The sequence below is a fragment of the Trichomycterus rosablanca genome, chromosome 5 (assembly GCF_030014385.1).
Source record: "Trichomycterus rosablanca isolate fTriRos1 chromosome 5, fTriRos1.hap1, whole genome shotgun sequence".
NCBI classification, from domain to species: Eukaryota; Metazoa; Chordata; class Actinopteri; order Siluriformes; family Trichomycteridae; genus Trichomycterus; species Trichomycterus rosablanca.
Genome location: NC_085992.1, coordinates 38000502 through 38026948, shown reverse-complemented (window position 1 = coordinate 38026948; position 26447 = coordinate 38000502). Strand labels below are relative to the sequence as shown.

The 26447-nt window shown below is 38.1% G+C and overlaps 1 protein-coding gene across 1 annotated transcript in view; it reads left to right on the top strand.

Moving 5' to 3' along the window:
- The window catches only part of si:ch211-250c4.3 (uncharacterized protein LOC100535981 homolog), a 39193-nt gene that overhangs the window by 557 nt on the left and 12189 nt on the right, over positions 1 to 26447 (top strand). The window contains exons 2-3 of the mRNA XM_062995168.1: positions 13410 to 14200; positions 23989 to 24150. Of these exons, the coding sequence (XP_062851238.1) occupies positions 13410 to 14200; positions 23989 to 24150 (953 nt within the window). The remainder of the gene's footprint in view (positions 1 to 13409; positions 14201 to 23988; positions 24151 to 26447) is intronic.

The following is a 26447-nucleotide window of genomic DNA, read 5'->3' as shown; positions in this document are numbered from 1 at the left end:
TATATAATAAATATGTTAAAAATATTTAAAATATGTTTTAAATGACAAAACTTGAGAAAGCATTAGGACTTTTTAGGCTATTTTCAGCAAATACTTGATACAGATAATAGTAATTTTAATTCATATAAAAATGTACAAATGTTCATACACACTCAGGTTGTGTAGTATTTAGTAAAGCAGTTGCCAATGGAATGAAAACAGGTTTCTTGGTGATTACAATATGTCTCAAGCTCCTTCTTTTAAACAAGAATGCAATAAAGATTGGCTGATTATTAATTGACTTCTCTAGACATTTTCACATATTTATATGGTTTGAATTGGTGATCATGGTGGTGGAGCAGGTAGTGTGGGTGCTGCACAGTCCAGTGGTACATGATGCAAAGCTTGTACTTCATATTAAAAATAAAGTAAATAAGGTTTTTACCCTGCTGGCTTTTCTTAGCCCAAGTTCTATTATTTTCTCTCAAGTGTTCTCTCACCTATTCATCTAGTTTAAGGTTTAAGGAAGCTAAGGTGTAGGTCTAACGTTTTACCAGGTACAAAAGATTGGCTTTGTATAATGCAAACACAATGTTCAGCGTTTCATATTATTGCATTATCCCATCATTCACCTATCTCAGTCATTGTTTACCTTAATTAGGCTCTTCTATATTTTGTCATTATGTATCCACATTTCAAGAACTGCACTCATTGTCATATATTTAATTACTTAATACTTTACTAACTTTTTCATCCTGATCATGGGTCATAGTGGGCCTGGAACCAAAACACTTGGTCTAATTCAACTATGTCAGGATGCAATTACATTTGTGGCATTTAGCAAACGCTTTTATCCAAAGCGACTTAAAAGTATCACTGAATACAGTTCAAGCAATTAAGGATAAAGGGCCTTGCTTAGGGGCAAGTTGGTAGTGGTGGGGCTTGAACTGGCAACCTTATGATTACTAGTCCAGTACCCTAATCACTAAGCTACCATTGGCCAGCTATTCCTAGCCTACTCAGTCACACCCAGGGGCTACTTAGTGTTGGTACACCTATTGGTGTTTCATCATACATCATCCTAAGAAAGCCTTTAATTAAATTTAATAACGTCATGTTGCAGATATATGTTGTGATATGAAGTCAGTGACTCAGAGTCTCAGGTTGTGTTGCATTAGGTAAGGAGATTTGCTGCCTCCCGAAAAGGCACTGGGAAAAACATTCATCGCTGTAGACAGTAAAAAGGGTCATGATCTGTGGACTCCTGGTGTTGAGTGTCTCACTGATGAGCATGATAAGGGCAAAGATTAAGTGAGTCTTCAGTACAGGAATATGCACTAGCAGGATTTACCTAGTTTATCTTTGAGGTGACCATGACAGAAGACAGGTCTTCACAGATACTCACTTAGTTAAAGGACTACTATCTATGCCTTTATAAGAGAAAATTAAATAACAATAAGGCTGGATCTAAATCACATAAAAGCACTGCTTTGAAATACTTACATAAATATACACCGATCAGCCATCACATTAAAACCACCTCCTTGTTTCTACACTCACTGTCCATTTTATCAGTTCCACTTACCATATATAAGCACTTTGTAGTTCTACAATTACTGACTGTAGTCCATCTGTTTCTCTACATACCTTTTTAGCCTGGTTTCACCGTTCTTCAATGGCCAGGACCACCACAGAGCAGGTATTATTTAGGTGGTGGATCATTCTCAGCACTGCAGTGACACTGACATGGTGGTAATGTGTTAGTGTGTGTTGTGCTGGTATGAGTGGATCAGACACAGCAGCACTGCTGGAGTTTTTAAATACCGTTTCTACTCACTGTCCACTCCTACCTAGTTGGTCCACCTTGTAGATGTAAAGTCAGAGACGATCTATTGCTGCTGTTTGAGTTGATCATCTTCTAGACCTTCATCAGTGGTCACAGGAAGCTGCCTACGGGGCGCTGTTGGCTGGATATTTTTGGTTGGTGGACTATTCTCAGTCCAGCAGTGACAGTGGGGTGTTTAAAAACTCCAGCAGCGCTGCTGTGTCTTATCCACTCATACCAGCACAACACACACTAACACACTAACACACCACCAAGTCAGTGTCACTGCAGTGCTGAGAATGACCCACCACCCAAATAATACCTGCTCTGTAGTGGTCCTGTGGGTGTCCTGACCATTAAAGAACAGGGTAAAAGCAGGCTAAAAAGCATGCAGAGAAACAGATAGACTACAGTCAGTAATTGTAGAACTACAAAGTGCTTCTATATGGTAAGTGGAGCTGATAAAATGGACAGTGAGTGTAGAAACAAGGAGGTGTAAACATGTAGTAATATACTGTAGTTCACAAGTTTTTCAAAATAAATAAATAAACCAAAAAAGGTATAAATGAACTTTAAGTGTAACAAGACAGAATTAACAGAATTAATATTTGTAGGAAAAGAAGGAACACTGTCAAAGAAGTACACTGTTTTTTGTCTCTAGACCTGCAGTACTTCAAAAATAATTTTATTTCATTTTAATTTAATTCTCATTAACACCTTTATCCGGATCAGGGTCTGGTTTCACCAGGAAACACTGAACAGAGCACCAATACATCATAGTGTAGTTTGTGTAGATGCCAGCCAGCTGATAGCACCGTCAAGGTTTAAATCTTGATAATAGACCACTGCACCACCTGAGCACCAATGGAAATACAAAGAAGATGAACATAGTTTAAAAAAAAAAAAAAAATCTGTATTTTTACACATTGTCATACACTATTTAACTTTTTGTTACTTGTAATAAATCATTTAGCGAAACCCCCAAAAAAAACTGACAAGTAACCTAAATGACAAACTCAACTGTGTTTTGGTCAAGTCTCATATTTTCACACAAGTAAGCCTCAAGCTATGCTGTCCACCGGCTCAGACATCATGGGTGGAGAGGTCAGAGGCAGGCAGAGACAGGTCTGCTATTTTTATAGTTAAAATGCTCAAGAGAATGCCAGAAGCTGGTTTGCACTGTGGGTGGCCAGACGGAGTGACCACAGGTACAATTTTTCTTAACTTAACATGTCCCAGCTTGTATACCTGTTGTTTTCTTGCCAGAAAAGTAAGTATGAATAAAAAAAACATATATATGTAATTCTTTAGCTAGTTTTTAGTAGTCCATTACCTTGTCTACTCGTTGACAGTCTAAAGTCATTTTTATTATAGACGAATTTTGGTGATTGGCTATTATTAAATAAATCAGTAGAATATGATGATATAAATCTAGTCAGAAAATGCCAACTAATAACTAATTTTTCTAATTACATAGAAGTCAACAAAAATCAGATTGTGTTTAGATGTGAATAATATAAGCAAGATTATATGCATTTACATACTCATATGGCTGTTGTAGGCACTGTGCCCTGAACCTCAAAATATAAAGTATATATTGTATTAGAATAAAAGCATCATCATAGCACTAATTTCAAATGTTACTTAGTACAGTCAAATACTCAAAATAGTTGTGGATAAAATCAACACTGAAGCTGTTGTGGCTTATTTTGAATATGAATGTCTGGTAAGTTAAAAAAAAAACTATATAAAGAAAATTTTTTTTTTTTTTCTTTCTTTTTTTAAAGCATATTAATCAACCAATGGCCAAATCTAAATACATTTAGTGAATACTGAAATAAACATCTAAACACAGATATTAAAATTCCTTATGATCCTGTATGACAAATGTATACTGTAGATGTAAGAATGGTGTAATGAGATGGCCTAGGCCATCAGGGAGGTTTGCAATTGTTTTCATAACTTTGCAACTTTCAGGCAATACTCCCAATGGTGTCTTCAGGAATGTTCAAGGTCTTGGAAATTTTGTCATACCCTCTGCCCTTTCGGTGCAAAGAAATGTTCTCTTCTCTCAGCTTCTTAGTTTTCACAATGGTTGCAACACATATACATCATACAGACTTGCAGTAAGTTTTATGATCAGGAATAATATGTAGGGGTTAAATTAATGTGACATGGTAGTATTAACAAAATATCCTCATTGTCAAAATACAATAATCATCATCATCATCCCTTTTATTTATATAGTGCTATTCCCATGCTCAAGGATGCTAAATACTACTAAAATTTGTTTTGTATCATTTACCTAATAAAGACTTCATTTAACGTCTATCTAAATCCAGATTTGCAGAAATGTTTCAAGTTATTAATCCTTATTTTCATTGGGGGCAACTATATGTGTGAAAATGTACAGCAAGTATCCAAAGTTCTGGCACCCAGTGTTGGAGTTGAGTGACATAGTCACTATTAAAATTGGCTAATTCATAAAAGATCAAACCTTTTGACAGTTTGGTATTTTAATGCCATACAAACAGCAGTCTTCCATTTTAATGACAACAAAAGATTTAGAGTTGATGCATGACCATTTCAGTAGTTTCTACATCATTAAGCAAAGAAAATTATTTATAATGTTTTTTTCTTTTATAAATTATATATTAAATAGATTATTTTAAAATAATAAAAGATATATTTCTGTTTATTTGAATATACTGAGCAAATTGGTGTAGAAGGTAGAAGGTAAAACGCATTACATCAGGTGATTGAGGCAGCTGATAAATGGTTAGACAGAATCTTTCCCGCACCCTGTGTAACATCTCACTTTAGATGACAAAGACCAGATGACACTTTTGATGAAGTGTGAAATGCAGCTGCACACCTTCTGCACCCCCACCCTCTTCCCAACTCAGATCCTCTCATCTGTCTGTCTCTCAGCATGCTAAAACAGCTTTCCCTACACTCTCTACAGCTGGAATGGGAATCAGAGACTTCCAGAGGCTTACTATCAATGTGAGCTAGAATGGTCCAGTCTTTCATTATCTGACGCTGTTAGGATAAGAGAAGAATGTGCAGAAGCTGTAACTCTAGTACAGATTTCTTCAAATCCATTTTCACCAGCAGCTCTGTACCACTCTCCTCCCTTACTGCTCTGTAAATTACCATGAATTTAAAGAATCTAAAAACTGGAGACCATATGTTATGGCATTGAAGACTTTACTATATTTTTGTAAGCAATTTATGATGTCCATTAATCATAATTAATTATCTTCCCTGGGAGACCTGTACTTTAGGTTTAAAAGCATTTGAGGCATGTTTGAACCTGCACTCAAACCTTAAACACTAAAAGTTCCCTGAATACTGCTTTGCCTGGTTTGTTATGAGTCAGATGTTTACTGGAACACATGTCACAGTACTGGCATTGTCATCTCACAGATATTTACATCTGTGGTGACTTTTTTTAAATGCTGGGTTTCCATGGGATAAACTGTTCATCATAGTAATAAGAATAACTTGTTCTCTATTACTACTGCATCAACAAAACTCGGGTCCAAATTAAATACTAATGATCTGCTGAGAAAAGTAGGCACTCGGGGACAACTATATCCACCTATTTTTGCAACTAATTAGATATGTTTGGCTTTCAAAATCTTTGTAACTGTATGGATTTCTGCTTTAGTTACTCAAAAAACATTGTCTGATCTTAGTCTATGCCATAATACCAAACAAACACATTTTGCCTTACTGAATAACAAGCAACTGTACCATTCATGTCTTACTGAACATGTTGATTTATCATTCTTATTACAGACTGAATGATAAATATGGATCTTTTCATTTAATAACTTCCTAGAATTGTGTGGGCATACACATCCCACTTCATCACATCACCTTAATAGGCTTAAAATTAAAATCAAATAATGTATTATGGTTCAGTAGTCCAGTACCTTCATCTCTGACTTACCACTGTCTAGACAACCATGACACTTCCTTCAGCATATTTTACAGATAGTATGGGGTGATACCAGTTAAACAGCTCAGGGTTGGTTGACAGATGATTCTGAACAAGCTGCATAAGGTCTACATGGAAGTGAGCAAGAGACAGAAGAATAGACACAATTAATCTTTATTCCACTGCCTAAGAAAGATGACTTGCTTCAGTGCAACAACTACAGAAATATTGCAATAGTCTCACATGTGAGCAAGATCCTGTCGCAAGTAATCCTAAAACGAATGCAAACCAAGCTTGAAGAAAAGATTGCCCAGGAACAAGCTGGAATTAGGCTTTTGAGAACAAGTGCAACTGCTGAAATTCTCACAGAGGAGGATGATGACCACTGAGCAAGTTTATGAGATAACCAGGACAGAAAAGAAGCATTAAGTCCTGCAAGCTGTGTTACTTTGGGCATGTGATAAAGCACCCACATGACAACACTGAAGGCAGTGAACGAGGAAGACCAAGCTGAACTGACAACATCATGTCATGGACTTCATTATCAGGGGCTAGTCTGCTACAAGTGACACAAGACAGAGGGCATTAAAGAAAGCAGACCCATGTGTGCAGCTAACCATCTCAAAGCAATGATGGCAATGACATTTCATGCCTGCCAAACAGCAATTTCTACCACTATTGTGATGTATTTTGTAAGCTTTGACCTTTCTGTCATACCGTAGTTGTGGTAATGCATTGAATGCTGGGATATTCACCAGTGGTGATTCCGTATGTGGCGGGAGTAGCAGAACAATTGAGACGGATATTCTCCAAACACAGTGTTTCAGTTGCTTTCAAACCCCAAAACACACCACGCCAGAAATGAGTTCACCCTAAGGACCGGGTCCCTCGACACAAACAGAGTAATGTAGTGTATGCTGTTAGGTGCCGGGAGGATTGCCAGGAACTGTACATCGGGGAAACTAAACAGCCACTGGCGAAACAGATGGCCCAGCATAGAAGATCGACCTCTTCTGGCCAGGACTCACCTGCAAGCCAGCGGCCACTCATTTAATGATGAAGATGTGCAGATCCTTGACAAGGAGGAACGCTGGTTTGAATGGGGAGTAAAAGAGGCCATCTATGTAAAGAGGGAATGACCATCCCTGAACCGAGGAGGGGGCCTGAGAGTATATCTATCACCATCTTACAACGCCGTAATAGGAGCTATACCCCAATCATGTGTGCTGGGATATGTTGTTCACTTCCTCATCAGTGGTTGTAAACTGTGGAAAACACGAGTCAACACGCACCTGTTGTGCTATCTGTACATCTCGGTCTCTTTCTGATTATTTATCGTATATCCAGTACTAACGGACGTACTGCCGATATAACAACTATCATCAAACATTTCATTTTCCCTCCCTCCACAACAGTTCCAGAAATGTATAGATTCCATGCCAATATGCATCAAAGCTGTTATGATGCCCAGTGGTTGCCCAACAATTATTAACATTAAGACAATAATATTTTTCTAATAATTTCTCACTGATATGTATTTCTACATATTTTATTGAATGTAAGTAAGTCTTAATGCTTTTAATGAGCTTAAGAATATTAATAAAGAATAAAGAATGTTTTGGATTATTACATTTTAGAAAACGTCACACATGGAAAGGTTATTCAAAATAAATATAAAATTTAAGCCAATAAGTTTTTCTACTGCATATTAAAATCCCCACATTCTTCCTCAGTGCTAAAGAAAAACTACAGCAGAAGGTTAAATAACTCCATTATTCTAGATTAACAACAAAGTTTTTTTTATTCGTCTAAAAATGTGAGGCATTTGCCACTAATGAACACAAAAAATAGTTTCTACCAACGTCAAACAACAGCTACAATTAGGAATTAACTAGTATTGCGGGTTCTCATCTGGTAAAATATGGACAAACAACCAAACTTTTGGCTTCTTTAAGATTAAGGAACAATATCAATGGCTCTTATGGACTTTGCTGCTTTTGAAATTATTTAATTACAACTATTAATCCTCCAAGGTGATAAGAACCATGAAAAATGTGGCTCTCATTCCCATCCAACAATAGTATTAACTTGCTTTTATGTTTGTTTGTATTTTTAATGTATTCATACTCTGGAGCACATAGAAACTTAGCATTACTGACATTCCTGCTTGCCAGGGTCTGGGTGAGGGTCTGTTTGATCTCTCTGTACCAGTAGCCAGGTCTCTGCAATGTTAATTGAAAATCCAGGGGGGATTGAGATGCAGATTGCTTTCTCCTACAGAGTGGCACCAAAAATGCTCCGCCATCAGCAGTTCTGTATTTTGCGCTGGTATGTGCTGTTGCGTGATGATCTGGCTAAGCAGACCTTTCTAATTGACCCTTTTAAATGAATAAGCCACTTTATTTGGGGGTTTTGACACCAACAGTTTAATTACTGCATACCTACTGTGGTAAATGTTCTGCCTCACAATGGTGTGGTAATGAATGTGAAGAGAGAAAAGACCAGAGTAAATAGGATTTAACTACTCGAATCAAGTATTATTGACACATACACAATGTCCTATTTTCAGGGCTCAGTTTCTTGTACAACCTGATTAATTAATATTTATAAATGTTTTCATTACCAGTAGCCCCATAAAGAAAGCTGCCTAAATACAGAAACTCCACAAGCAGTATATTTTGCCATGGTTATATAAAGTCTTTATATATAAAGACTGATTCACTTACACTGATCAACCATGACATTAAAACCACTCACTCACTGTCCATTTTATCAGCTCCACTTACCATATAGAAGCACTTTGTAGTTCTACAATTACTGACTGTAGTCCATCTGTTTCTCTACATAGTTTTTTTAAACCTGCTTTCACCCTGTTCTTCAATGGTCAGGACCCCCACAGGACCACCACAGAGTAGGTATTATTTAGGTGGTGGATCAATCTCAGCACTGCAGTGACACTGACGTGGTGGTGCTGTGTTAGTGTGTGTTGTGCTGGTTTGAGTGGATCAGACACGGCAGTGCTGCTGGAGTTTTTAAATACCGTGTCCTCTCACTGACCACTCTATTAGACACTCCTACCTGGTTGGTCCACCTTGTAGATGTAAAGTCAGAGACGATCGCTCATCTATTGCTGCTGTTTGAGTTTGTCATCTTCTAGACCTTCATTAGTGGTCACAGGACGCTGCCCTCGGGGCGCTGTTGGCTGGATATATTTTTGGTTGGTGGACTATTTTCAGTCCAGCAGTGACAGTAAGGTGTTTAAAAACGCAGTGCTGAGAATGATCCACCACCCAAATAATACCTGCTCTGTAGTGGTCCTGAGAGAGTCCTGACCATTGAAGAACAGCATGAAAGGGGGCTAACAAAGCATGCAGAGAAACAGATGGACTACAGTCAGTAATTGTAGAACTACAAAGTCCTTCTATATTGTAAGTGGAGCTGATAAAATGGACAGTGAGTGTAGAAACAAGGAGGTGGTTTTAATGTTATGGCTGATCAGTGAATATATAATGTATAATGTAAATATGATCAAGATAAATTAGATATTAAACATGCATTCATTAAAATATCAACATGCAAAAATACCACTCCATGACTGGAAAATATGTAAAGTTGTTATACCATTAGGGTGACACAGTGGCGCAACTGGTTCCTGAGGTTCTGAACTTGATCCTTGTTTTCAATCACTGTTTGTGGGATGTTTCCCCTGGGTACTCCAGCTTCCTTCCACCTCCCCAAAATGGTCCACCAACAGGTTAATTGGACACTTGAAATTGCTCTTGGAAGCGTGTGTGAAAGATTGGCACCCTCTCCAGTGTGTGTTCTGGTTGTGGCCCAGTGTTTTGTTGGCACCAGACCCAACACCACCCTAATGAATATAAAGCGTCTGGTAAAAATCAATATATTTTGTTGATTTTTAGAATTATGTTTTGTTGAACATATCTGTGCTGCCTGGTACCAAGACATTACCAGCAAGTTAACAGATAATAGCACTGATAAGTAAATTAGCTTTAACAAACAGTTTTTGGATGTTGTAGGAGTGCAAAATTATATTAGTCTAACTTCTAGGGTATATAAGAAATGTTTTATTGTTAAAGAAGAATCAACCATTATCATTACTTAGATGGACTGTTATGACCCAGAGGTGGTGCTTGGGGTAAATAGAGTTACAAACATAAACGGTTCAGTAGTATAGAAAGAGAACATACCCATCTCACTAATTACACAATAGATGGCCTATACTAGATATACTTAAAATTGTCATTTTTAATGGTTTTAATTGTAATTCTCCTAAAATGGTCAATATTATGGTTATAGACCATAATATTATGAACTAAAACTATAAAAACAGTGCACAGGTGTTTATAATGATAGCATGAGGCTTTCAGTCAGTCCATGAGAAAAAGCTGGAAAAACACAGCCATTGTTTTGGATGGGAAAAAGTTTTTATGACCTCATGATTGAAATGCTATCATTGTTTTTGCAGAGCCTCTATCCAATCTGAAAACAGCTTTATCAAAACACATTCTTTTCTCAGGGATAGATATTTGGTTGTGAACAGACATTATTATACAATGAAGAACTGAAAACACTGACATGTGATTTTAGTTATTGAGAGAGCAAAACTTAAAATGCTTTGGATTATTTTTAAGGCCTAAAGAAAGCATGCTAGTTATTTGCCACATCATATGATTTAGATTTTTAGTGTCATGGTTTATTAGTCCAAGGCCTAGTTGTGCGCTTGTTGAAGTTTGGGGCAGAGTATCTGTTTAAGCAACTATAGTACTGGGAATCAACTGTAGTGAAAAATCGGACACTGCGGATTTTAGTTAGGTGTAGATTCACCATAACTAGTATGGAAATACACTGATCAGCCATAACATTAAAACCACCTCCGTGTTTCTACAAACGTAAACGTAAACGTACACTCACTGTCCATTTTATCAGCTCCACTTACCAAATAGAAGACACTTTGTAGTTCTACAATTACTGACTGTAGTCCATCTGTTTCTCTGCATGCTTTGTTAGCCCCCTTTCATGCTGTTCTTCAATGGTCAGGACTCTCCCAGGACCACTACAGAGTAGGTATTATTTGGGTGGTGGATCATTTTCAGCACTGTGGTGACACAGACGTGGTGGTGGTGTGTTAGTGTGTGTTGTGCTGGTATGAGAGGATAAGACACAGCAATGCTGGTGGAGTTTTTAAACACCTCACTGTCACTGCTGGACTGAGAATAGTCCACCAACCAAACATATATCCAGCCAACAGCGCCCTATGACCACTGATGAAGGTCTAGAAGATAACCAACCCAAACAGCAGTCTTTACATCTACAAGGTGGACCAACCAGGTAGGAGTGTCTAATAGAGTGGACAGTGAGTGGACATGCTATTAAATAACTCCAGCAGCGCTGCTGTGTCTGCTCCACTCATACCAGCACAACACACAATAACACACCACCACCATGTCAGTGTCACTGCAGGGCTGAGAATGATCCACCACCCAAATAATACCTGCTCTGTGGTGGTCCTGACCATTAAAGAACAGAGTGAAAGCAGGCTAAAAAAAAGTATGTACAGAAATAGATTGACTTCAGTAATTGTAGAAAGTGCTTCTATATGGTAAGTGGAGCTGATAAAATGGACAGTGAGTGTAGAAACAAAGAGGTGGTTTTAATGTTATGGCTGATCAGTGTCATTTGTCATTGTCAAAGTGTGAAAGGTTGACAAATTTGACACAAAATGGTTTATATTATCCTGAAATTAAGGTTCTACCCATCTGTCAGCAGCATTAAGCAGTAAATAACATGACTTTTAAAGGTCTTAAAACAGAACTGGTTATGTGGGAGTTTTACTTCAACTTTCAGATTTGGCCTAATAAGCTTAAAAGTAAAGTGCATGTTTTCATTTTAAGCTGCTAAAAGCATGGTCACTTGGGTTTTCATTAAATATCTGGACATGTTATATTGTTCTATAAAATATATAAAACATGATTTTTATACATTTAAAAAAACAAAAAACAAATACAAATATTTTTAATGTTTTTTCTAATGATGTGGACACAGCACTTTTTATATGGAACAATTAGAACCGATAAACGCATTAAACACATCCGATGTGTCTTAGCACCATCTGAAAATAAATATGTTGTTGCCTTTTAAGTAGTCTAGCCTGCAGCTGATGCTTAAAGGATAGATCTAATTACAGTTTCCAGACAGACAATTTTTGTGTCTGAGCTTAAAACACTTAGTTGTTTGGGGAAAGGAGCTTGTTATTTACCATTACTAAGATCCTCAATGACAGGTCTTAAAAAATCTGGAAAAAAGGAAGACTTGGCAGACACCTGAAAGCTATCAGATTGCTGATGGTGAAATAGGAGATGCCACATATGAATGAACCCCATAATGACATTAAGCAACCCATAAGATCAAAGCATATAAGTTCAGAGCAGAACATAGACATAGTTATGGACTCACTTCAGCCTGAGCTCTTTGTACAGCGCTGATGCTAAAGAATGCTGTCTAGTATGAGAGATAAGCTTTCAACATACATTCCCTCATATCATTTGAATGCTGAGCAAGATTTTGGAATTTTGCCAAACGTAAACAATAGTACTGTTTTTTAGACAAGTTAGCAATTTTCTATTTTTTTTATACAGTATATATCACTGAAATATACTTTTGGCCAAAACTATATGGACACCATTCATTATTATCAAAATGATAAAAAAATTTTTTTTTTGTGTTTTTCCCAATTTTCATATCCAAATACCCAATTGCATTATGCTTTCCTTGCTACTGATGTCGATCCCCGTCCTAAATTGAGAGCAAGACTGATACACGCCTCCTCTGACCAGTAGCCAACTGCATCTTTTCACCTGCACGAGGTGAGATCATATGCGGATCAGCTTTGTGTACGGAGAGCCACACCCTGATTAATACATTATTCCTCAACTCTGTGGGGACGGCATCAATCAGCCAACAGAGGTCGTAATTACATCAGTTATGAGGTCCCTATCCGGTTCCCACCTTGTATGAACAACAGCCAATCGTTGTTCATGTAGGCACCCAGCCCTGCGTGTTTTACCGCTGCATTACCTGAGCGCCGTATAAAAACATTTTTTAAATAAAATAAATGATTTCTACATTGTGGCATAAAGACTTCTTCCATAGAGGATAGAGGAACTCAAGTGGCTTACACAGATCTATGACCTCAAAAAGGCTGTACACCTTTGGGATGAATTGGAACATCAATAGCAACCAGTCTTTCTTGTCCAACATCAGTGCCTGAACTCCCAATTGATATTTTGACTGAATGTGCAGAAATTTTCACATACACTTTTAGAAATTTAAAGGCAACTCCAAATTAATGCCTGTTTTTTGTTTATGCAGTTTCATATCGAAATAATAAAACCATGCAGCGATTGTTAAAAGTTGGTTATCAAATGCTATCTCATTCCAGTGGTCTGAAAGGATTGCACGATTTTATTAATAATTTACTCAAAAGCTGGGCGGCCACACATTCCTCTTTTTCCTTCCTTCCTCAACTATGCAAAACTGGAAACTGACCCTATGTTTTTGTTTTATAAATACAGAGCATGATATATAATTAGTAAAGACCCTTAACAGTTTTCATCTGGAACCTGTTTCTTTTCTTCTCAGGCAAAGGGGACATGGCTTTAGAAAGTGAGGTTGTCCTGACCAAGATGAAGCTCCTCAACAACTTTCATGAGAAACTTCTAAATGCAGAAGACTCTGTATCGACCGTGTCCATGTCGGTATCTGAGCAGGATGTCTCTGCACCAGTCCAAGCTGAAGAAGCCATTTCTGTTAACAGTGCACCTGAACCACTCACAGATGAGTCAAAGAAAAACTATTTATCTGTGATGTTTTCGAATTCCCAGTTGCCAGGTTTGTACAAATTCGAATCCGAGGACTCTGGAGTGGAGATGCCAAGTGGCGCAAACTCCCCATCTACGCCAACGGGTTCAGAGCACAGCTTTGTTGTTCACAGCAGAGAGTCTTCATGTGACTCTGGCAATCAGGACTCTCATGTAGAAGCCAATGATCCTCTTCTGTTATTAGAACAGAGTACAACCTCGTTAAAGACTGAGCAAGCATCATGTACAGACGTGGAAAACAATAATCAAACAGTATTAGACGATGGACAGGAGGACAAGATGGATAATGTTTTACTGAAAGTTGCAGAAGATTTAAAAAGGGTAGAGTGCCGAACCCTGGGGGATACATCAGAGAGTTGTCAGGAAGACTTGTTAAGTGTGGACACGGCTGAGGTGAGAGCAGAAAGTGAGGTGGAAGAGAACACAGAATCAAGTAGTCATGCCATTAAAGCGTATGATGGCAACATGGTGTTGGAATTACAACCGTTAAGAAAAAGTACAACGAGTGACAGTCTGGATGAGTACATGGAGGAGTGCTGCAGGCTTAGTGAGGTAACTATAACTATTTACATTTATATATTTAATAATAGTTATTTACTCAAGCACTGGGGTTTTATATAAGCAGATCTTTGCTTCTAAGTGACAGGATATAAACAATAACCTTTCTGAAGCAGTAAAACTGGTTGTAATAAAAACACTTACTGTAATGAGATGTAAAATTTCCTGGCACCTGGGGTATATATATATATATATATATATATATATATATATATATATATATATATATATATATACACACATCTCATTACAGTAAGTGTTTATATATACAGTATATATATATATATATACTATATACAGTGAGGAAAATAAGTATTTGATCCCCTGCTGATTTTGAACAAAGACTTGAACAGTCTATAATTTTTATGGAAGGTTTATTTTAACAGAGAGAGACAGAATATCAACAAAAATAAAAAATAAAAAAACATTAAATAAAAGTTATAAATTAATTTGTATTTAATTAATTAAATTAAAATTTAAATGGAAGAAATACAAGATCACAGTCAATCGCCCTCGCTCTGGAGCTCCATGCAAGATCTCACCTGGTGGGGTAAGAATGATTCTGAGAAAGGTGAGGTCAGTCCAGAATTACACGGGAGGAGCTTGTCAATGATCTCAAGGAAGCTGGGAGCAGAGAAATGCTGGATATGACCCCATGAACACCATCCCCACTGGGTATTTCTCTTCCTCCAAACATGGCGAGTGGAGTTGATGCCAAAGAGCTCAATTTTGGTCTCATCTGACCATATCACATTCTCCCAAGCTTTCTCTGAATCATTCAGGTGTTCATTGGCAAACTTCAGACGGGCCTGTACATGAGCCTTCTTGAGCAAAGGGACTTTGCGGGCACTGCAGGATCTCAATCCATTATGGCGAAGTGTGTTACTAATGGTTTTCTTGGTGACTGTGCTCTCAGCTCCCTTGAGATCATTGACAAGCTCCTCCCATGTAATTCTGGGCTGACCTCACCTTTCTCAGAATCTTTCTCACCCCACGAGGTGAGATCTTGCATGGAGCTCCAGAGCGAGGGCGATTGACTGTGATCTTGTATTTCTTCCATTTTTGAATGATCGCACCAACAGTGGTCTCTTTCTCAACAAGCTTCTTGCTGATGGTCTTGTAGCCCATTCCAGCCTTGTGCAGGTCTACAATCTTGTCCCTGACGTCCTTTGATAGCTCTTTGGTCTTGCCCATGGTGGTCGAGAGATTTGAATGGAAGAAACTGATTCTGTGACAGGAGTCTTATATACAGGGACAGGACTAATTTGTGTGCCTCATGTGCACATAACCGGTCTGTGGGGGTCAGAATTCTTGCTGGTTGGTAGGGGATCAAATACTTATTTCCCTTAATTAAATACAAATTAATTTATAACTTTTATTTATTGTTTTTTTTCTGGATTTTTTGTTGATATTCTGTCTCTCTCTGTTAAAATAAACCTTCCATAAAAATATAGACTGTTCAAGTCTTTGTAAGGGGGTAAACTTACAAAATCAGCAGGGGATCAAATACTTATTTTCCCCACTGTATATATATATATATATATATATATACTGTATATATATTTATATATATGTATATATATATACGTATATACATATATATACACACACACACACACATATATACTGTATATATATATATATATATATATATATATATGTATATATATGTATATATATGTATATATACATTAATCACCGATAAGCCATAACATTAAAACCACCTCCTTGTTTCTACTCTCATTGTCCATTATATCAGCTCCACTTATCATATAGAAGCACTTTGTAGTTCTACAATTACTTACTGTAGTCCATCGGTTTCTCTGCATGCTTTGTTAGCCCCCTTTCATGCTGTTCTTCAATGGTCAGGACCCCCACAGGACCACCACAGAGCAGGTACTATTTAGGTGGTGGATCATTCTCAGCACTGCAGTGACACTAACATGGTGGTGTTGTGTTAGTGTGTGTTGTGCTGGTATTAGTGGATAAGACACAGCAGCGCTGCTGGAGTTTTTAAATACCGTGTCCACTCACTGTCCACTCTATTAGACACTCCTACCTGGTTGGTCCACCTTGTAGATGTAAAGTCAGAGATGATCGCTCATCTATTGCTGCTGTTTGAGTTGGTCATCTTCTAGACCTTCATCAGTGGTCACAGGACGCTGCCCACGGGGCGCTGTTGGCTGGATATTTTTGGTTGGTGGACTATTCTCAGTCCAGCAGTGACAGTGAGGTGTTTAAAAACTCCATCAGCATTGCTGTGTCTGTCTCATACCAGCAGAACATACACCACCCTGTCACTGTCACTTCGGTGCTGAGAATGACCCACCACCCAAATAATACCTGCTCTGTAGTGGTCCTATGGGGGTCCTGACCATTGAAGAACAGCCTGAAAGGGGGCTAACAAAGCATGCAGAGAAACAGATGCATAGGCTCTATATACTATGTATATATATTAAATTGGGATTATAAGGAAACAATGTTGTCACAGGGGGGATTGGCTGAGGCACCATGATTAACTGGTGTCTTGCCCTGGGTGTGCTACTGCATTGCGCCCAGTGAGTCTGAGAAAGCCACACCCACCGCAATCCTGACCAGGATAAAATGGTTGTAAAACATGACAATTAAATTAATAATTCAATTAACTTGGCCTTGTAATGTCAAGCTCCTCTCAAATCTCAAATATCTCCCATGGTAATGGGTATCTTTAATGAAAAAAATGCTCGTCAGCATATTTTAATGCTAACATGGTGTATAAAGTAGCCATTAGTATAACAATAAAATCCTTTCAGGGCATAAATATTGTGAACATGAAAGTTATATTGTACATTTATAAACATATGTAGGAGCACAATTAGAATACTTTGAACAGAGTTCTTGCACCTAACACCTGTGCCACAAGCTTTTACACACACTCAGGAACGACAATTCATTAGTATCAACGTGTGTTAAATAAACACCACACAATGTGTTTAAGGTGCGCTGCAGTAATGGTGAAAACTAAAGATGTGTCACAAAAGATGTGTCACAAAAGGTGGAACCAAATAAGCAATCGGTGTACAACGATTTCCAAGTCCACATTCCAAGAGTCTGGAAGACCCAAATTTATGACACCGTGGGAAAAAGCACAAAATTGTATCCAGAGGCCTTAACCTGTGTTCCTGCAAAAGAATTACAGGATGATTTGATAAAGGCTTGGACAAATATGTTAAAAAAAATAAAAATAGTGTGTTATCCCACAAGGCCAGGGAATGGGTCAAGCATGTGACATTGCGGTTTGTACTTTAGTACAGCATGGCTGGTTCGGTTTGCATGCAGGGCGTAATGTTCTTTCCCTTTCATGAAGCCGCACATCACCCAGCACCTTTTCATCTGTACTGAGTGAGTGTGCAGATGGCTGTGACGATTACAGTCAGCAAAGCCAAACCTCTTTCCCATCTGATCCCTACATGCATCAACCAGGTGTCAAAAAGCTCAAATTACTCATATATTTACTTAGCAAATGTATCTTGCTATGTTTTATACATCTTTAGGAACAAGTGAATTGCAGATTATTAACAATGTTTCTACAGTTTGGGGAAGCAGTGCTGACAGGTGAACCTGTTTTATCATCACCTGTCAGCACACCTAATAAACTAATTCCACTGCCTACCTACTGGAGCTCTGCTGAGGAAAGTGATATTGGAACAGGGTCGCAGGCTTTTTCCCATCCGTTGAAGACATGACAACTTCAAAGGTTCCTTCTTTGCTATTTTTTTAAATCTGATTTGTTTCCTCTGTATAAATGTAGGGTACTTACAAATAATTAGGTGACTTTTAATAAGTACAAAGAGATGCTCCATCTGCTTCTGTTAAACCTTGCAGCATCTCCAAATTGTATCTTTGAAGAGATCAGAATTACTGTTTAACAATACCAGGGAGAGTAGTTTGCATCAGATAGATATTTTAGCGGGGCTCAGGTGGCGTAGCTGCAAAACCAGAGCTGACATCTCAAACTCGTGAGTTTGAATCTCAGCTCTGCTACCGGAGGACTGGGACTGGCTGGTCCGCTGGGTTGGATTGCCGGAGGGGATTCCTATTAACTGCTGCAATTATGACCTCTGCTGTCTGATCGATGGCAACTGCACAGAGACGGGGGGTAATGGAGATCATTGCATGACTCTCCCTACGCGATACCGAGCCACGTATGAACTCGCCTCATGCAGGCGAAAAAGAAGCAGTTGTATAAATTTAAGCACATAAATTGCATTCATATATTGCTTTATTTTACAAACAACCAAGAGTTATTAGAATTAAAATACATTAAACAAATCGTTCAAGAATTAGCACAAACATTTAAGATCAAATGGAAGCCTTGCAGGGCTGTATTAGGTCAGCAGTTTAGAATAGGCTCTACCACAGCGAACCTCACCAGGATTAAGTGCTTACTTATTATGAGTGAATGGAACTAATGTATGGTTGTGTGATGCCCTGAGACTAGAGCCTTGTTAAATTATGTGCTTCCAAATTTGTGGAAGGCCCATTCCTGTTTCTGTGCCCCTGTACATAAAGCAAGCTCCAGTGGCCTGCACAAAGCCATGACCTCAGCCCCAGTGAAGTGCTTTGGAATGAACTGGAAAATAATCAAGGCTTTTTTGACCAACATCAACATCAACATCAATCAAAAGCTCTTTTGACGGAAATGGCACAAATTCCCACATATATACAGAAGTCTTGTAAGAAGACTTCCCATAAGAGCTGCTGTTGTTATAGCTGAATAGATCACATGGAGGTCACACTGTTTTAATACTATTTGTTTTTGAAATGGGATGTTTAACACACTCCTGGTCAGTGTTCAAATACTTCTGGCCATATAGTGTAAATGAATTGATAAATGCACCTTGAACAGACAGGGGGTGTGTTCGAAAACCTAGGGAGCTGCCTTGCTGTCTTACTGTCTACACAGGCAGCTGCCTTAGTAGAGAGGATTCTAATAAGTCAATGACTTATAAGTCAGGTTATTCGAACGCGCTACGTAGACAGAGATTCCATCAGGTTTCTCATTTAGCATCTTGCCATTAAAACCAATGGATTGAGGTAGCACAGCACGCTGACGTCAATATAACATCTCCCTTCATGTACTGATAACGGTTACATTTCCTGACAAGCTCGAACTTGCAAATAAAAACACTCGGTACAAGTTTATACAAGTTAAAAATCAGTAATATTTTATTTACGTTTGAAAATAACTCCATTCATTTCTCCGCCCCGTCAGCCATGTTTATTTTTCTGTGAGAGAAGAGCACCCGACCCGCAATGAATTCTTGGATTGCCTTGATCACTAAGGCAGCGTCGGATGCTCACTCGTTCTGGAGCCAAAATAACATTGAAATATTAAGATGCCTCAGTAGTGAGGATTTTAAGGCATCTAGGATTTCGAACAGCCTCCTTCTCGGGAGCGCGCATAGGATGACGTAAAATGCTGCCTATGTAGACAGCACACAAGCTTTTCGAACACACCCAGGGTGTCAATTCATCTCACTCACTCACTCGCTCGCTCACTCACTCACACACTGACATCCAAGGACAATTTAGACTGCAAATCTATGTCTTACTTAGCATGCTGTTTTTTCTATGGGTGGAAGAAAACCAGAGAAAACTTATACAAATTTTGGGAGTGTATGCCAAAATCTACACAGACAAATGAAAAATTGACTGAATCAGAGTCACTGGAATTGGGTGACACCAACACCACCTGCTAAGCAACTGTTCTTGTGTAAATACATTGAATGATAAGCTGAGACTGTATAATTAGCTTATTTGTAAGTCTTTCCAAATCAGTCTAAATGTTTTTCTTATGCTGTAAATATTTTAGCACAATTATGTAATCAAAAGGTGTTTAGTGCACATAACACAATTATTTATACGAGAAAAACACAGCTTGTTTATCCCAGTGCCTTACAAAGCTGTTAAATCCTGCTGAACTTTACAGCAGTTTTGTTTTAAATGTTCTGGTATGTTCCAAAGTTACACACCTCTTTGCATGTTTCCCTCCACAACCAACATCTGGCTACTCATTCCACTCCCATAGAGTCATGATTAGGAAAGTATTTCAGATTTGTTAGTTGTAAATTCTCTGAAGAAAACATTTTCTTATTGAAGGGTCCCTTATAGATTTTAGATCATCTTTATTAGGATCAGCTTTGACAGCTAAGTTAAAAAAGAAAAGAAAAAGCTGATCCGAAACAGTTGGAACTACATTGTTATAAAACTCACCTTTTGATTTTAGTTTGTGTCAAATAGGGTAACATTTCACTAAATAGGGGGTAAGAAGAGTGGAAGTAAAGGATATGGGGCTTTCCCTATTCCCCTCAACCAGGGCACTGGGGATCCTGAACTCTGAGAGAGTGATAAAATCTGGCAACCCTTCAAATTATTTATAGTTTATAGTAAAGAGATACTAAAGACTGATATGTTTCCTTTATTAATTGAATAAATGTTTGAAGTTTTCTTTCCTAGTTTTAATAATCTCAGTACAGCAGCTGTACAGAGTAACTAATAAATTCCATCTGGTTGACACTTAAATGTAAAAAAAGAATTTTGACAACAAACACAATTAAGAAAGTATATATTATAAAAGATATGGCACATCCTATAGAACACACATTGGGTCTACTTGAATAATCTTCTTGTTGTTCTTGTTGCTTTCTTATCTTGTTACTATAAAAACTAAAATGTACAGAAAAAAGAGTTATATGGATATATGGAAAAGAGTTATATGGATTAAAAGTATGATGTTTTTACAATAATTATCTACAATACAAAAAAATCTAAAATAATTCAACAATAATTAATAATACAACTAAATTATTTATTTTATTTTTGGGCAATATTCAGTCAATGAGCACAAACAATGTTCAATTTATCAGTAGTCAGTACATACCTTTCATTTTTGAATACATGTACATGTATGGGGTAACACAGTGGCTCAGTGGGTAGCACTGTCGCCTCACAGCAAAAAGGTCCTGGGTTTGATCCCTAGGCCTGGGCGGTCCGGGTCCTTTCTGTGTGGAGTTTGCATGTTCTCCACATGTCTGTGTGGATTTCCTCCAGGAGCTCCGGTTTCCTCCCACAGTCCAAAAACATGCAGTCAGGTTAACTGGAGACACCGAATTGCCCTATAGGTGAATGTGTGTGTATGTGTATATTTGTGTCTGCCCTGCACACCCCCCGCCTTGCGATGCTGATTGGATAATCGGTTAAGAAAGTGAATGATGAATGTGTATGGTCATGGCTGAAAGTAACGCAGAAGGAAGGGTGTAATTAATTTTTAAAAACTGTTACTATTAAATTAAAACAAAAATTTTTAATACAGAGCTTCCACAATTACCTTCAAGAAGATTAAAGTAAAAATTGTTTTCTGTTTTAATATTTCTGTCTTTTGTCTTGACTTCTACATTAATGTTAAAACACAAAAGTAACTTTCAAGTTTCATGTATTGAATAAGGACTTAAATGTGCAATTTTGACATTTGTGTGAAATAGAATAGAATAGAAAGCCTTTTTATAATATATATGGTGTACAGTACAACAGAATTCTTTCTTTGCATATCCCAGCTTGTTTGGAAGCTGGGGTCAGAGCGCAGGGTCAGCGAGAGGGTTAAGGACCTTGCTCAAGGGCCCAACAGTGGTTGCATGGCAGATCTGGGATTTAAACTCTCAACCTTTCAGTTGATAGCCCAAAGCCCTACCCACTAGGCTACCTTTGTTTCAGAGTAATATGTGTGTATAGTACTGTTAATGCAAACATATATATTTAAACATATTTAAGTACAGCTCCTGTACTATGTGAATTTGTTTGCATCCCAACCACAGGGTAAATGTTTGATAAATGTTTGCCTTTTTAAAGCTCTGTAATCACTTATAGGTGGTTTTATTTCTACTTAAGCAAATGCCTTGCTGATTCCACAATTTGCTGTTACAGCAAATATGCAAGTCAAGTTTAGCAAGGAAGTTTAATGTGTAGCAAAACACATTAGACAAGTAGAGTAATGTCATGGTCAATATACGTCATGCTTTTTTGTACAGTTTGTCATTCTCTGTAACTGCTACATGCTGATTAGGGTCATGGTGGGTCCAGAACCTTTTAAAGAAACATCAAGCTGGAATGCCAAGCTGGAATACACTCTGGACAGGGTGCCAATACTGTTGGAATGGACACATAAAATGCAATTAACCAATACATAATGGATGTTTTCAGCTATAAAAGCATTTTTAAATTTATTACAGAAATGCTGGCACATTAACAATGACTGCGTGTATGAATAACAGTGGTCATAAGTGTGTAAGCGTGACCTCTTAAGCATCTCACACTTCGTCAAAGGAAATAAGTGATGTCAGTTTCCAGCATTTCAGCTCCCTGTTATGACTTCTATTGTTCGGCCTATGTGTTTCCATTGATGGTGGACTTTGGGTTGTAAGCAGCGAGGAAAAGCTTTCTGAGGGAAAAAGGGCCCTCGACCTGAGCTCACATCCTGCTTTTGTTGGTGCGCTTTTTGGAATGTTGAAGATTGTATAAATATTTGTTTAAAATTTCCTTTTCATATTACAGAAAAGATGAACATCTGGAGCTTTCAAGCTGTTGGTGGTAAATCACCAACAGATAAATCAACAAGCAAATTATCACACCCCATGATTGTTATGTAAAGTAATGTGGTTTTCTGGACCACGATTTATGTCTGAGGCTCTCACGTGGTCACACAAAAGCTCTCACACATCTTTTAGGATATTTTTGTATTCTGTACAGAGTCTTGCCACCATAACTATAATCTTTTGCAGTCCACCTAAACACTAATACCTAACAGATGTTTTACAGACAGTTCTTTTGGCATCTTGTTTGTATAAAAGTTCAAGTTAAAGAGGCATTATTATCCTTTCACCTATAAACAAGTACATATTAAAATGAAATAACGTTCCTTCAGGACCATGGTGCAACACTGACCACAAATGCAAACAACACAACACATACAGTGCAGGCAAAACAGTGCAATAAATACAAACACCTACAGTACTATGGGAGGTAAACAATATGCTGTTATAAGTGTATTTTTCATTCATTCAGTGTTTTACCACTGCTTTATTCTGGAATCACTGGGCGCAACACAGTAACACACAGCAGCCAGGACGCCAATCCATTCCAGGGCTTCAAGCACATTCCCTCTTTCTCAAAAATCATGTTTGCTGCTCCAATGTCCAGTTTCAATTTCTGCATTCTTATTGTAGGTGTGTTTAACAGTGGACAGGAGTTAGCATGGGCCTGAGACTAAGCAGCCCTATTCACAGAAGGGTTTGATGCTCGGTGTGCTGAGACACATTCACCTCATCAGTATTGAAATTAACTGCAATTAACCCATAGTAGCCATTCTGTTGGTCTGCACCAACTGTCAAAGCTTCCATGTCCCTTGACATCAATGAGTCTTGGTCACGTAACAACTTGGTGGTGGTTTGTGGCTTGTCCCTTCTCGAACCACTGACAGTGTGTACTCACCTGCTTCAGACCAGTCGTCTGGCCATAATGATTTGTCCCTTATCAGAGTCACTCGGGTGTTTATGCTGCACATAGCTGGTACATTTAATGTGTGTATCAGCCCAGCATTTAAAACAGTATATTCCTGACTGTGTCATGCACAATTATTACAACATATGCATTGCCATGTACCTTTTGGGGGTATTTTATATCAGCATGTCATGGTGATTATTGTAGATTCATGTAGATGATTCATGTTTATCCTTCTTGTTTACCAGGTAAACCAGGCTCAGTCTAATCCACTAGGCTCAGGACTGGGTTATCTGGAGCATATCTGCCAGCTTATCGAGAAAATTGGACAACTACAGGAGCACAACCTCAAACTACAGAAGCAGATCTGCGGCCTAAAGAAGGACAGCAAGATGCTGAAAACTAAAGAGGTAAGACAACAAACTTTTTTTACCTGAACTTTTGAAGTGATTAAAATAAATATATTATTTTGCAGTGATGAACAAATGGTCAATTTAAAAAATCAGTTCTTTTTTTTTGAAAATTTAGCATAGCCAGTTAGTCTTACACTGCTGGACACCCAATCACATGTGTGCAGTCCACCGATCCCTTGCTATTCGCCCATACCTACACTACACTTACACCTACACTTCTGTACAGGTGCCTCAGGCTAATAACCGGGGTCCTTACACAGCGTTGAATACTCCACCCCCTTTATAGTTTGGTCTTTTCCCACCCAGTAGGCTAGTTGTCAATTTTGTCTGCTACTGGCACTGCCCAGCCGACCGGTAGTAAAGCTAAGACTGGAAATTGGAGAGTTCAAAATCTCAGTGTTGGGAATATACCACTGTGCCAACTGGCCTCTGAAACAACTGGGTTTAAAAAAAAGATGTGGTGTTAGCAAAAGTTATATAGCTATGTGAGAGTAAATTAAATTTGGGTGACTGTGGCATGATTCTGGCTATTCTTAATCAAGTCTTTATTGTCCTGTTGTTTTTTGCTTTTTATTTCTTGTGGGTCTAAGCCCCCAGGTAAAGCACTCTTATATAAGTTTTTCCATGAATGAAAGCTTATCTGTGCATGCCGCCTCAATAAAAGTCCAGCTGGGTCTGAATGGGTATAAGGAGTGAGTTGTCATATAAGATGAAAGTGCATTTAATAAGCAGAGCAGCTGGGCTCGAACTCAACCACACACACGCGCACACACACACACACACACACACACACACATATGCAGCACAGATTTCAGGGCCACTCAGAACCTCCCTCAAAAACAAATATGCATTTGTCTCATTCTAATGCTATGTGGTAATATAAAAGAATGTTTGCTAGCATAGTGTGTGTCAGTGTGTGTCTTTCCACTGGTCCTTTACATATTTTACATATTACTGATAAATGTGTTTGGTATTATGTGAAACTGTGAGTCAAGCTGTAGAACCATGAAACATTAAATTGGGATTGTTGGCTGCTTACAATTAGAAAAATATTGTCACGTGAATACTTTAAAAGTATAGTTTTTGAAATTGAACATTAACATTTAACACTGTCACTTAACATTTTCAAATGTTAAGTGACTTTTGATCTTTTATCGTCAGATAGAAGCCAGTGGTGCAGAATAAAGGTAGAAATAGTAAAGTGGGGATTTTCTCCTAAAGCACATATATGTTTATAACACCTTTTATCCATATGGTGTGTTTTCCTTAATAAATATGCAATTGTGTGTATATATACAGTATTTAGTGGTGTGTCAGTGCAAATGGAGTATTTTAACACCAGCACTGTGACATAACAACCTGAAACTTAATTATGTATGTAAATAACCACAACTTAAGGCTGGGGTACTAAGCTGATGCACAATTTGTGCCAAGAAGTTAGGAAGAAGGAAGGTTAGAGTTAAAAAGGTTTCAATTAAAATTTTAAGACTTGGGTTTTGAGAATGGATTTTTTAAACTATTATATGTTAGAAGTCAAGATTATGGCTATAAACTATATGACCAAAAGTATGTGGACATCTGACCATGAGCTTGTTGCACAACCTTTTGTGAAGGCTTTCCATAAGATATTGGAATGTTTTCGGCTCTGCTACTGGTCGGATGGGCGCCATCTAGCAGGCGTAATTGGTCTCCAGTCTACTAGGGTGGGAAATGATTGGATTTAACACAGTGGTGGGGCTGCGAAAGGAACTCTGTGCACAATGCCGGCCTCACGCGCAAATCCACCGAGGTGTGGGTGTATAAGAATGGGTTCAGTAGACTGCGCCCGCATCGGAGGGAGTGTGGGTCAGTCAAGTCACCCCCTCCTTGGGCACCACTAGGGGTTCCCAGCAGCAGATTGACTATGCTAAACTGGGAGAAAAATGGGGAAAATGCAAAATAGAAAAAATAATTGGAATGTTTTTCTGCCTATTTAGTCAAAAAAGCATTTGTGAGGTCATGGTGAACACGGTGGCCTGACTTGCAGTTGATGTCCCAATTCATCCAATTTCAATCCAATTCCAATATTTTATTGTTTTGAGGGATTTCTTCTTAATATATTTGCCTTAATTCCAGCTATACTAGCTATGTGACAGCACATTATTCATAAGTACTTACAAAAGGGGTATGACTATACACTAGAACATGATAAGTAAATGCAAAAAAAATGTATTTTAGTTTTGTTTTTGTGTGATCTGTGTTGTCAGTTATTCTTTGCAAATAATCCACAGCACATTAATTAAACTGTGCAAAAT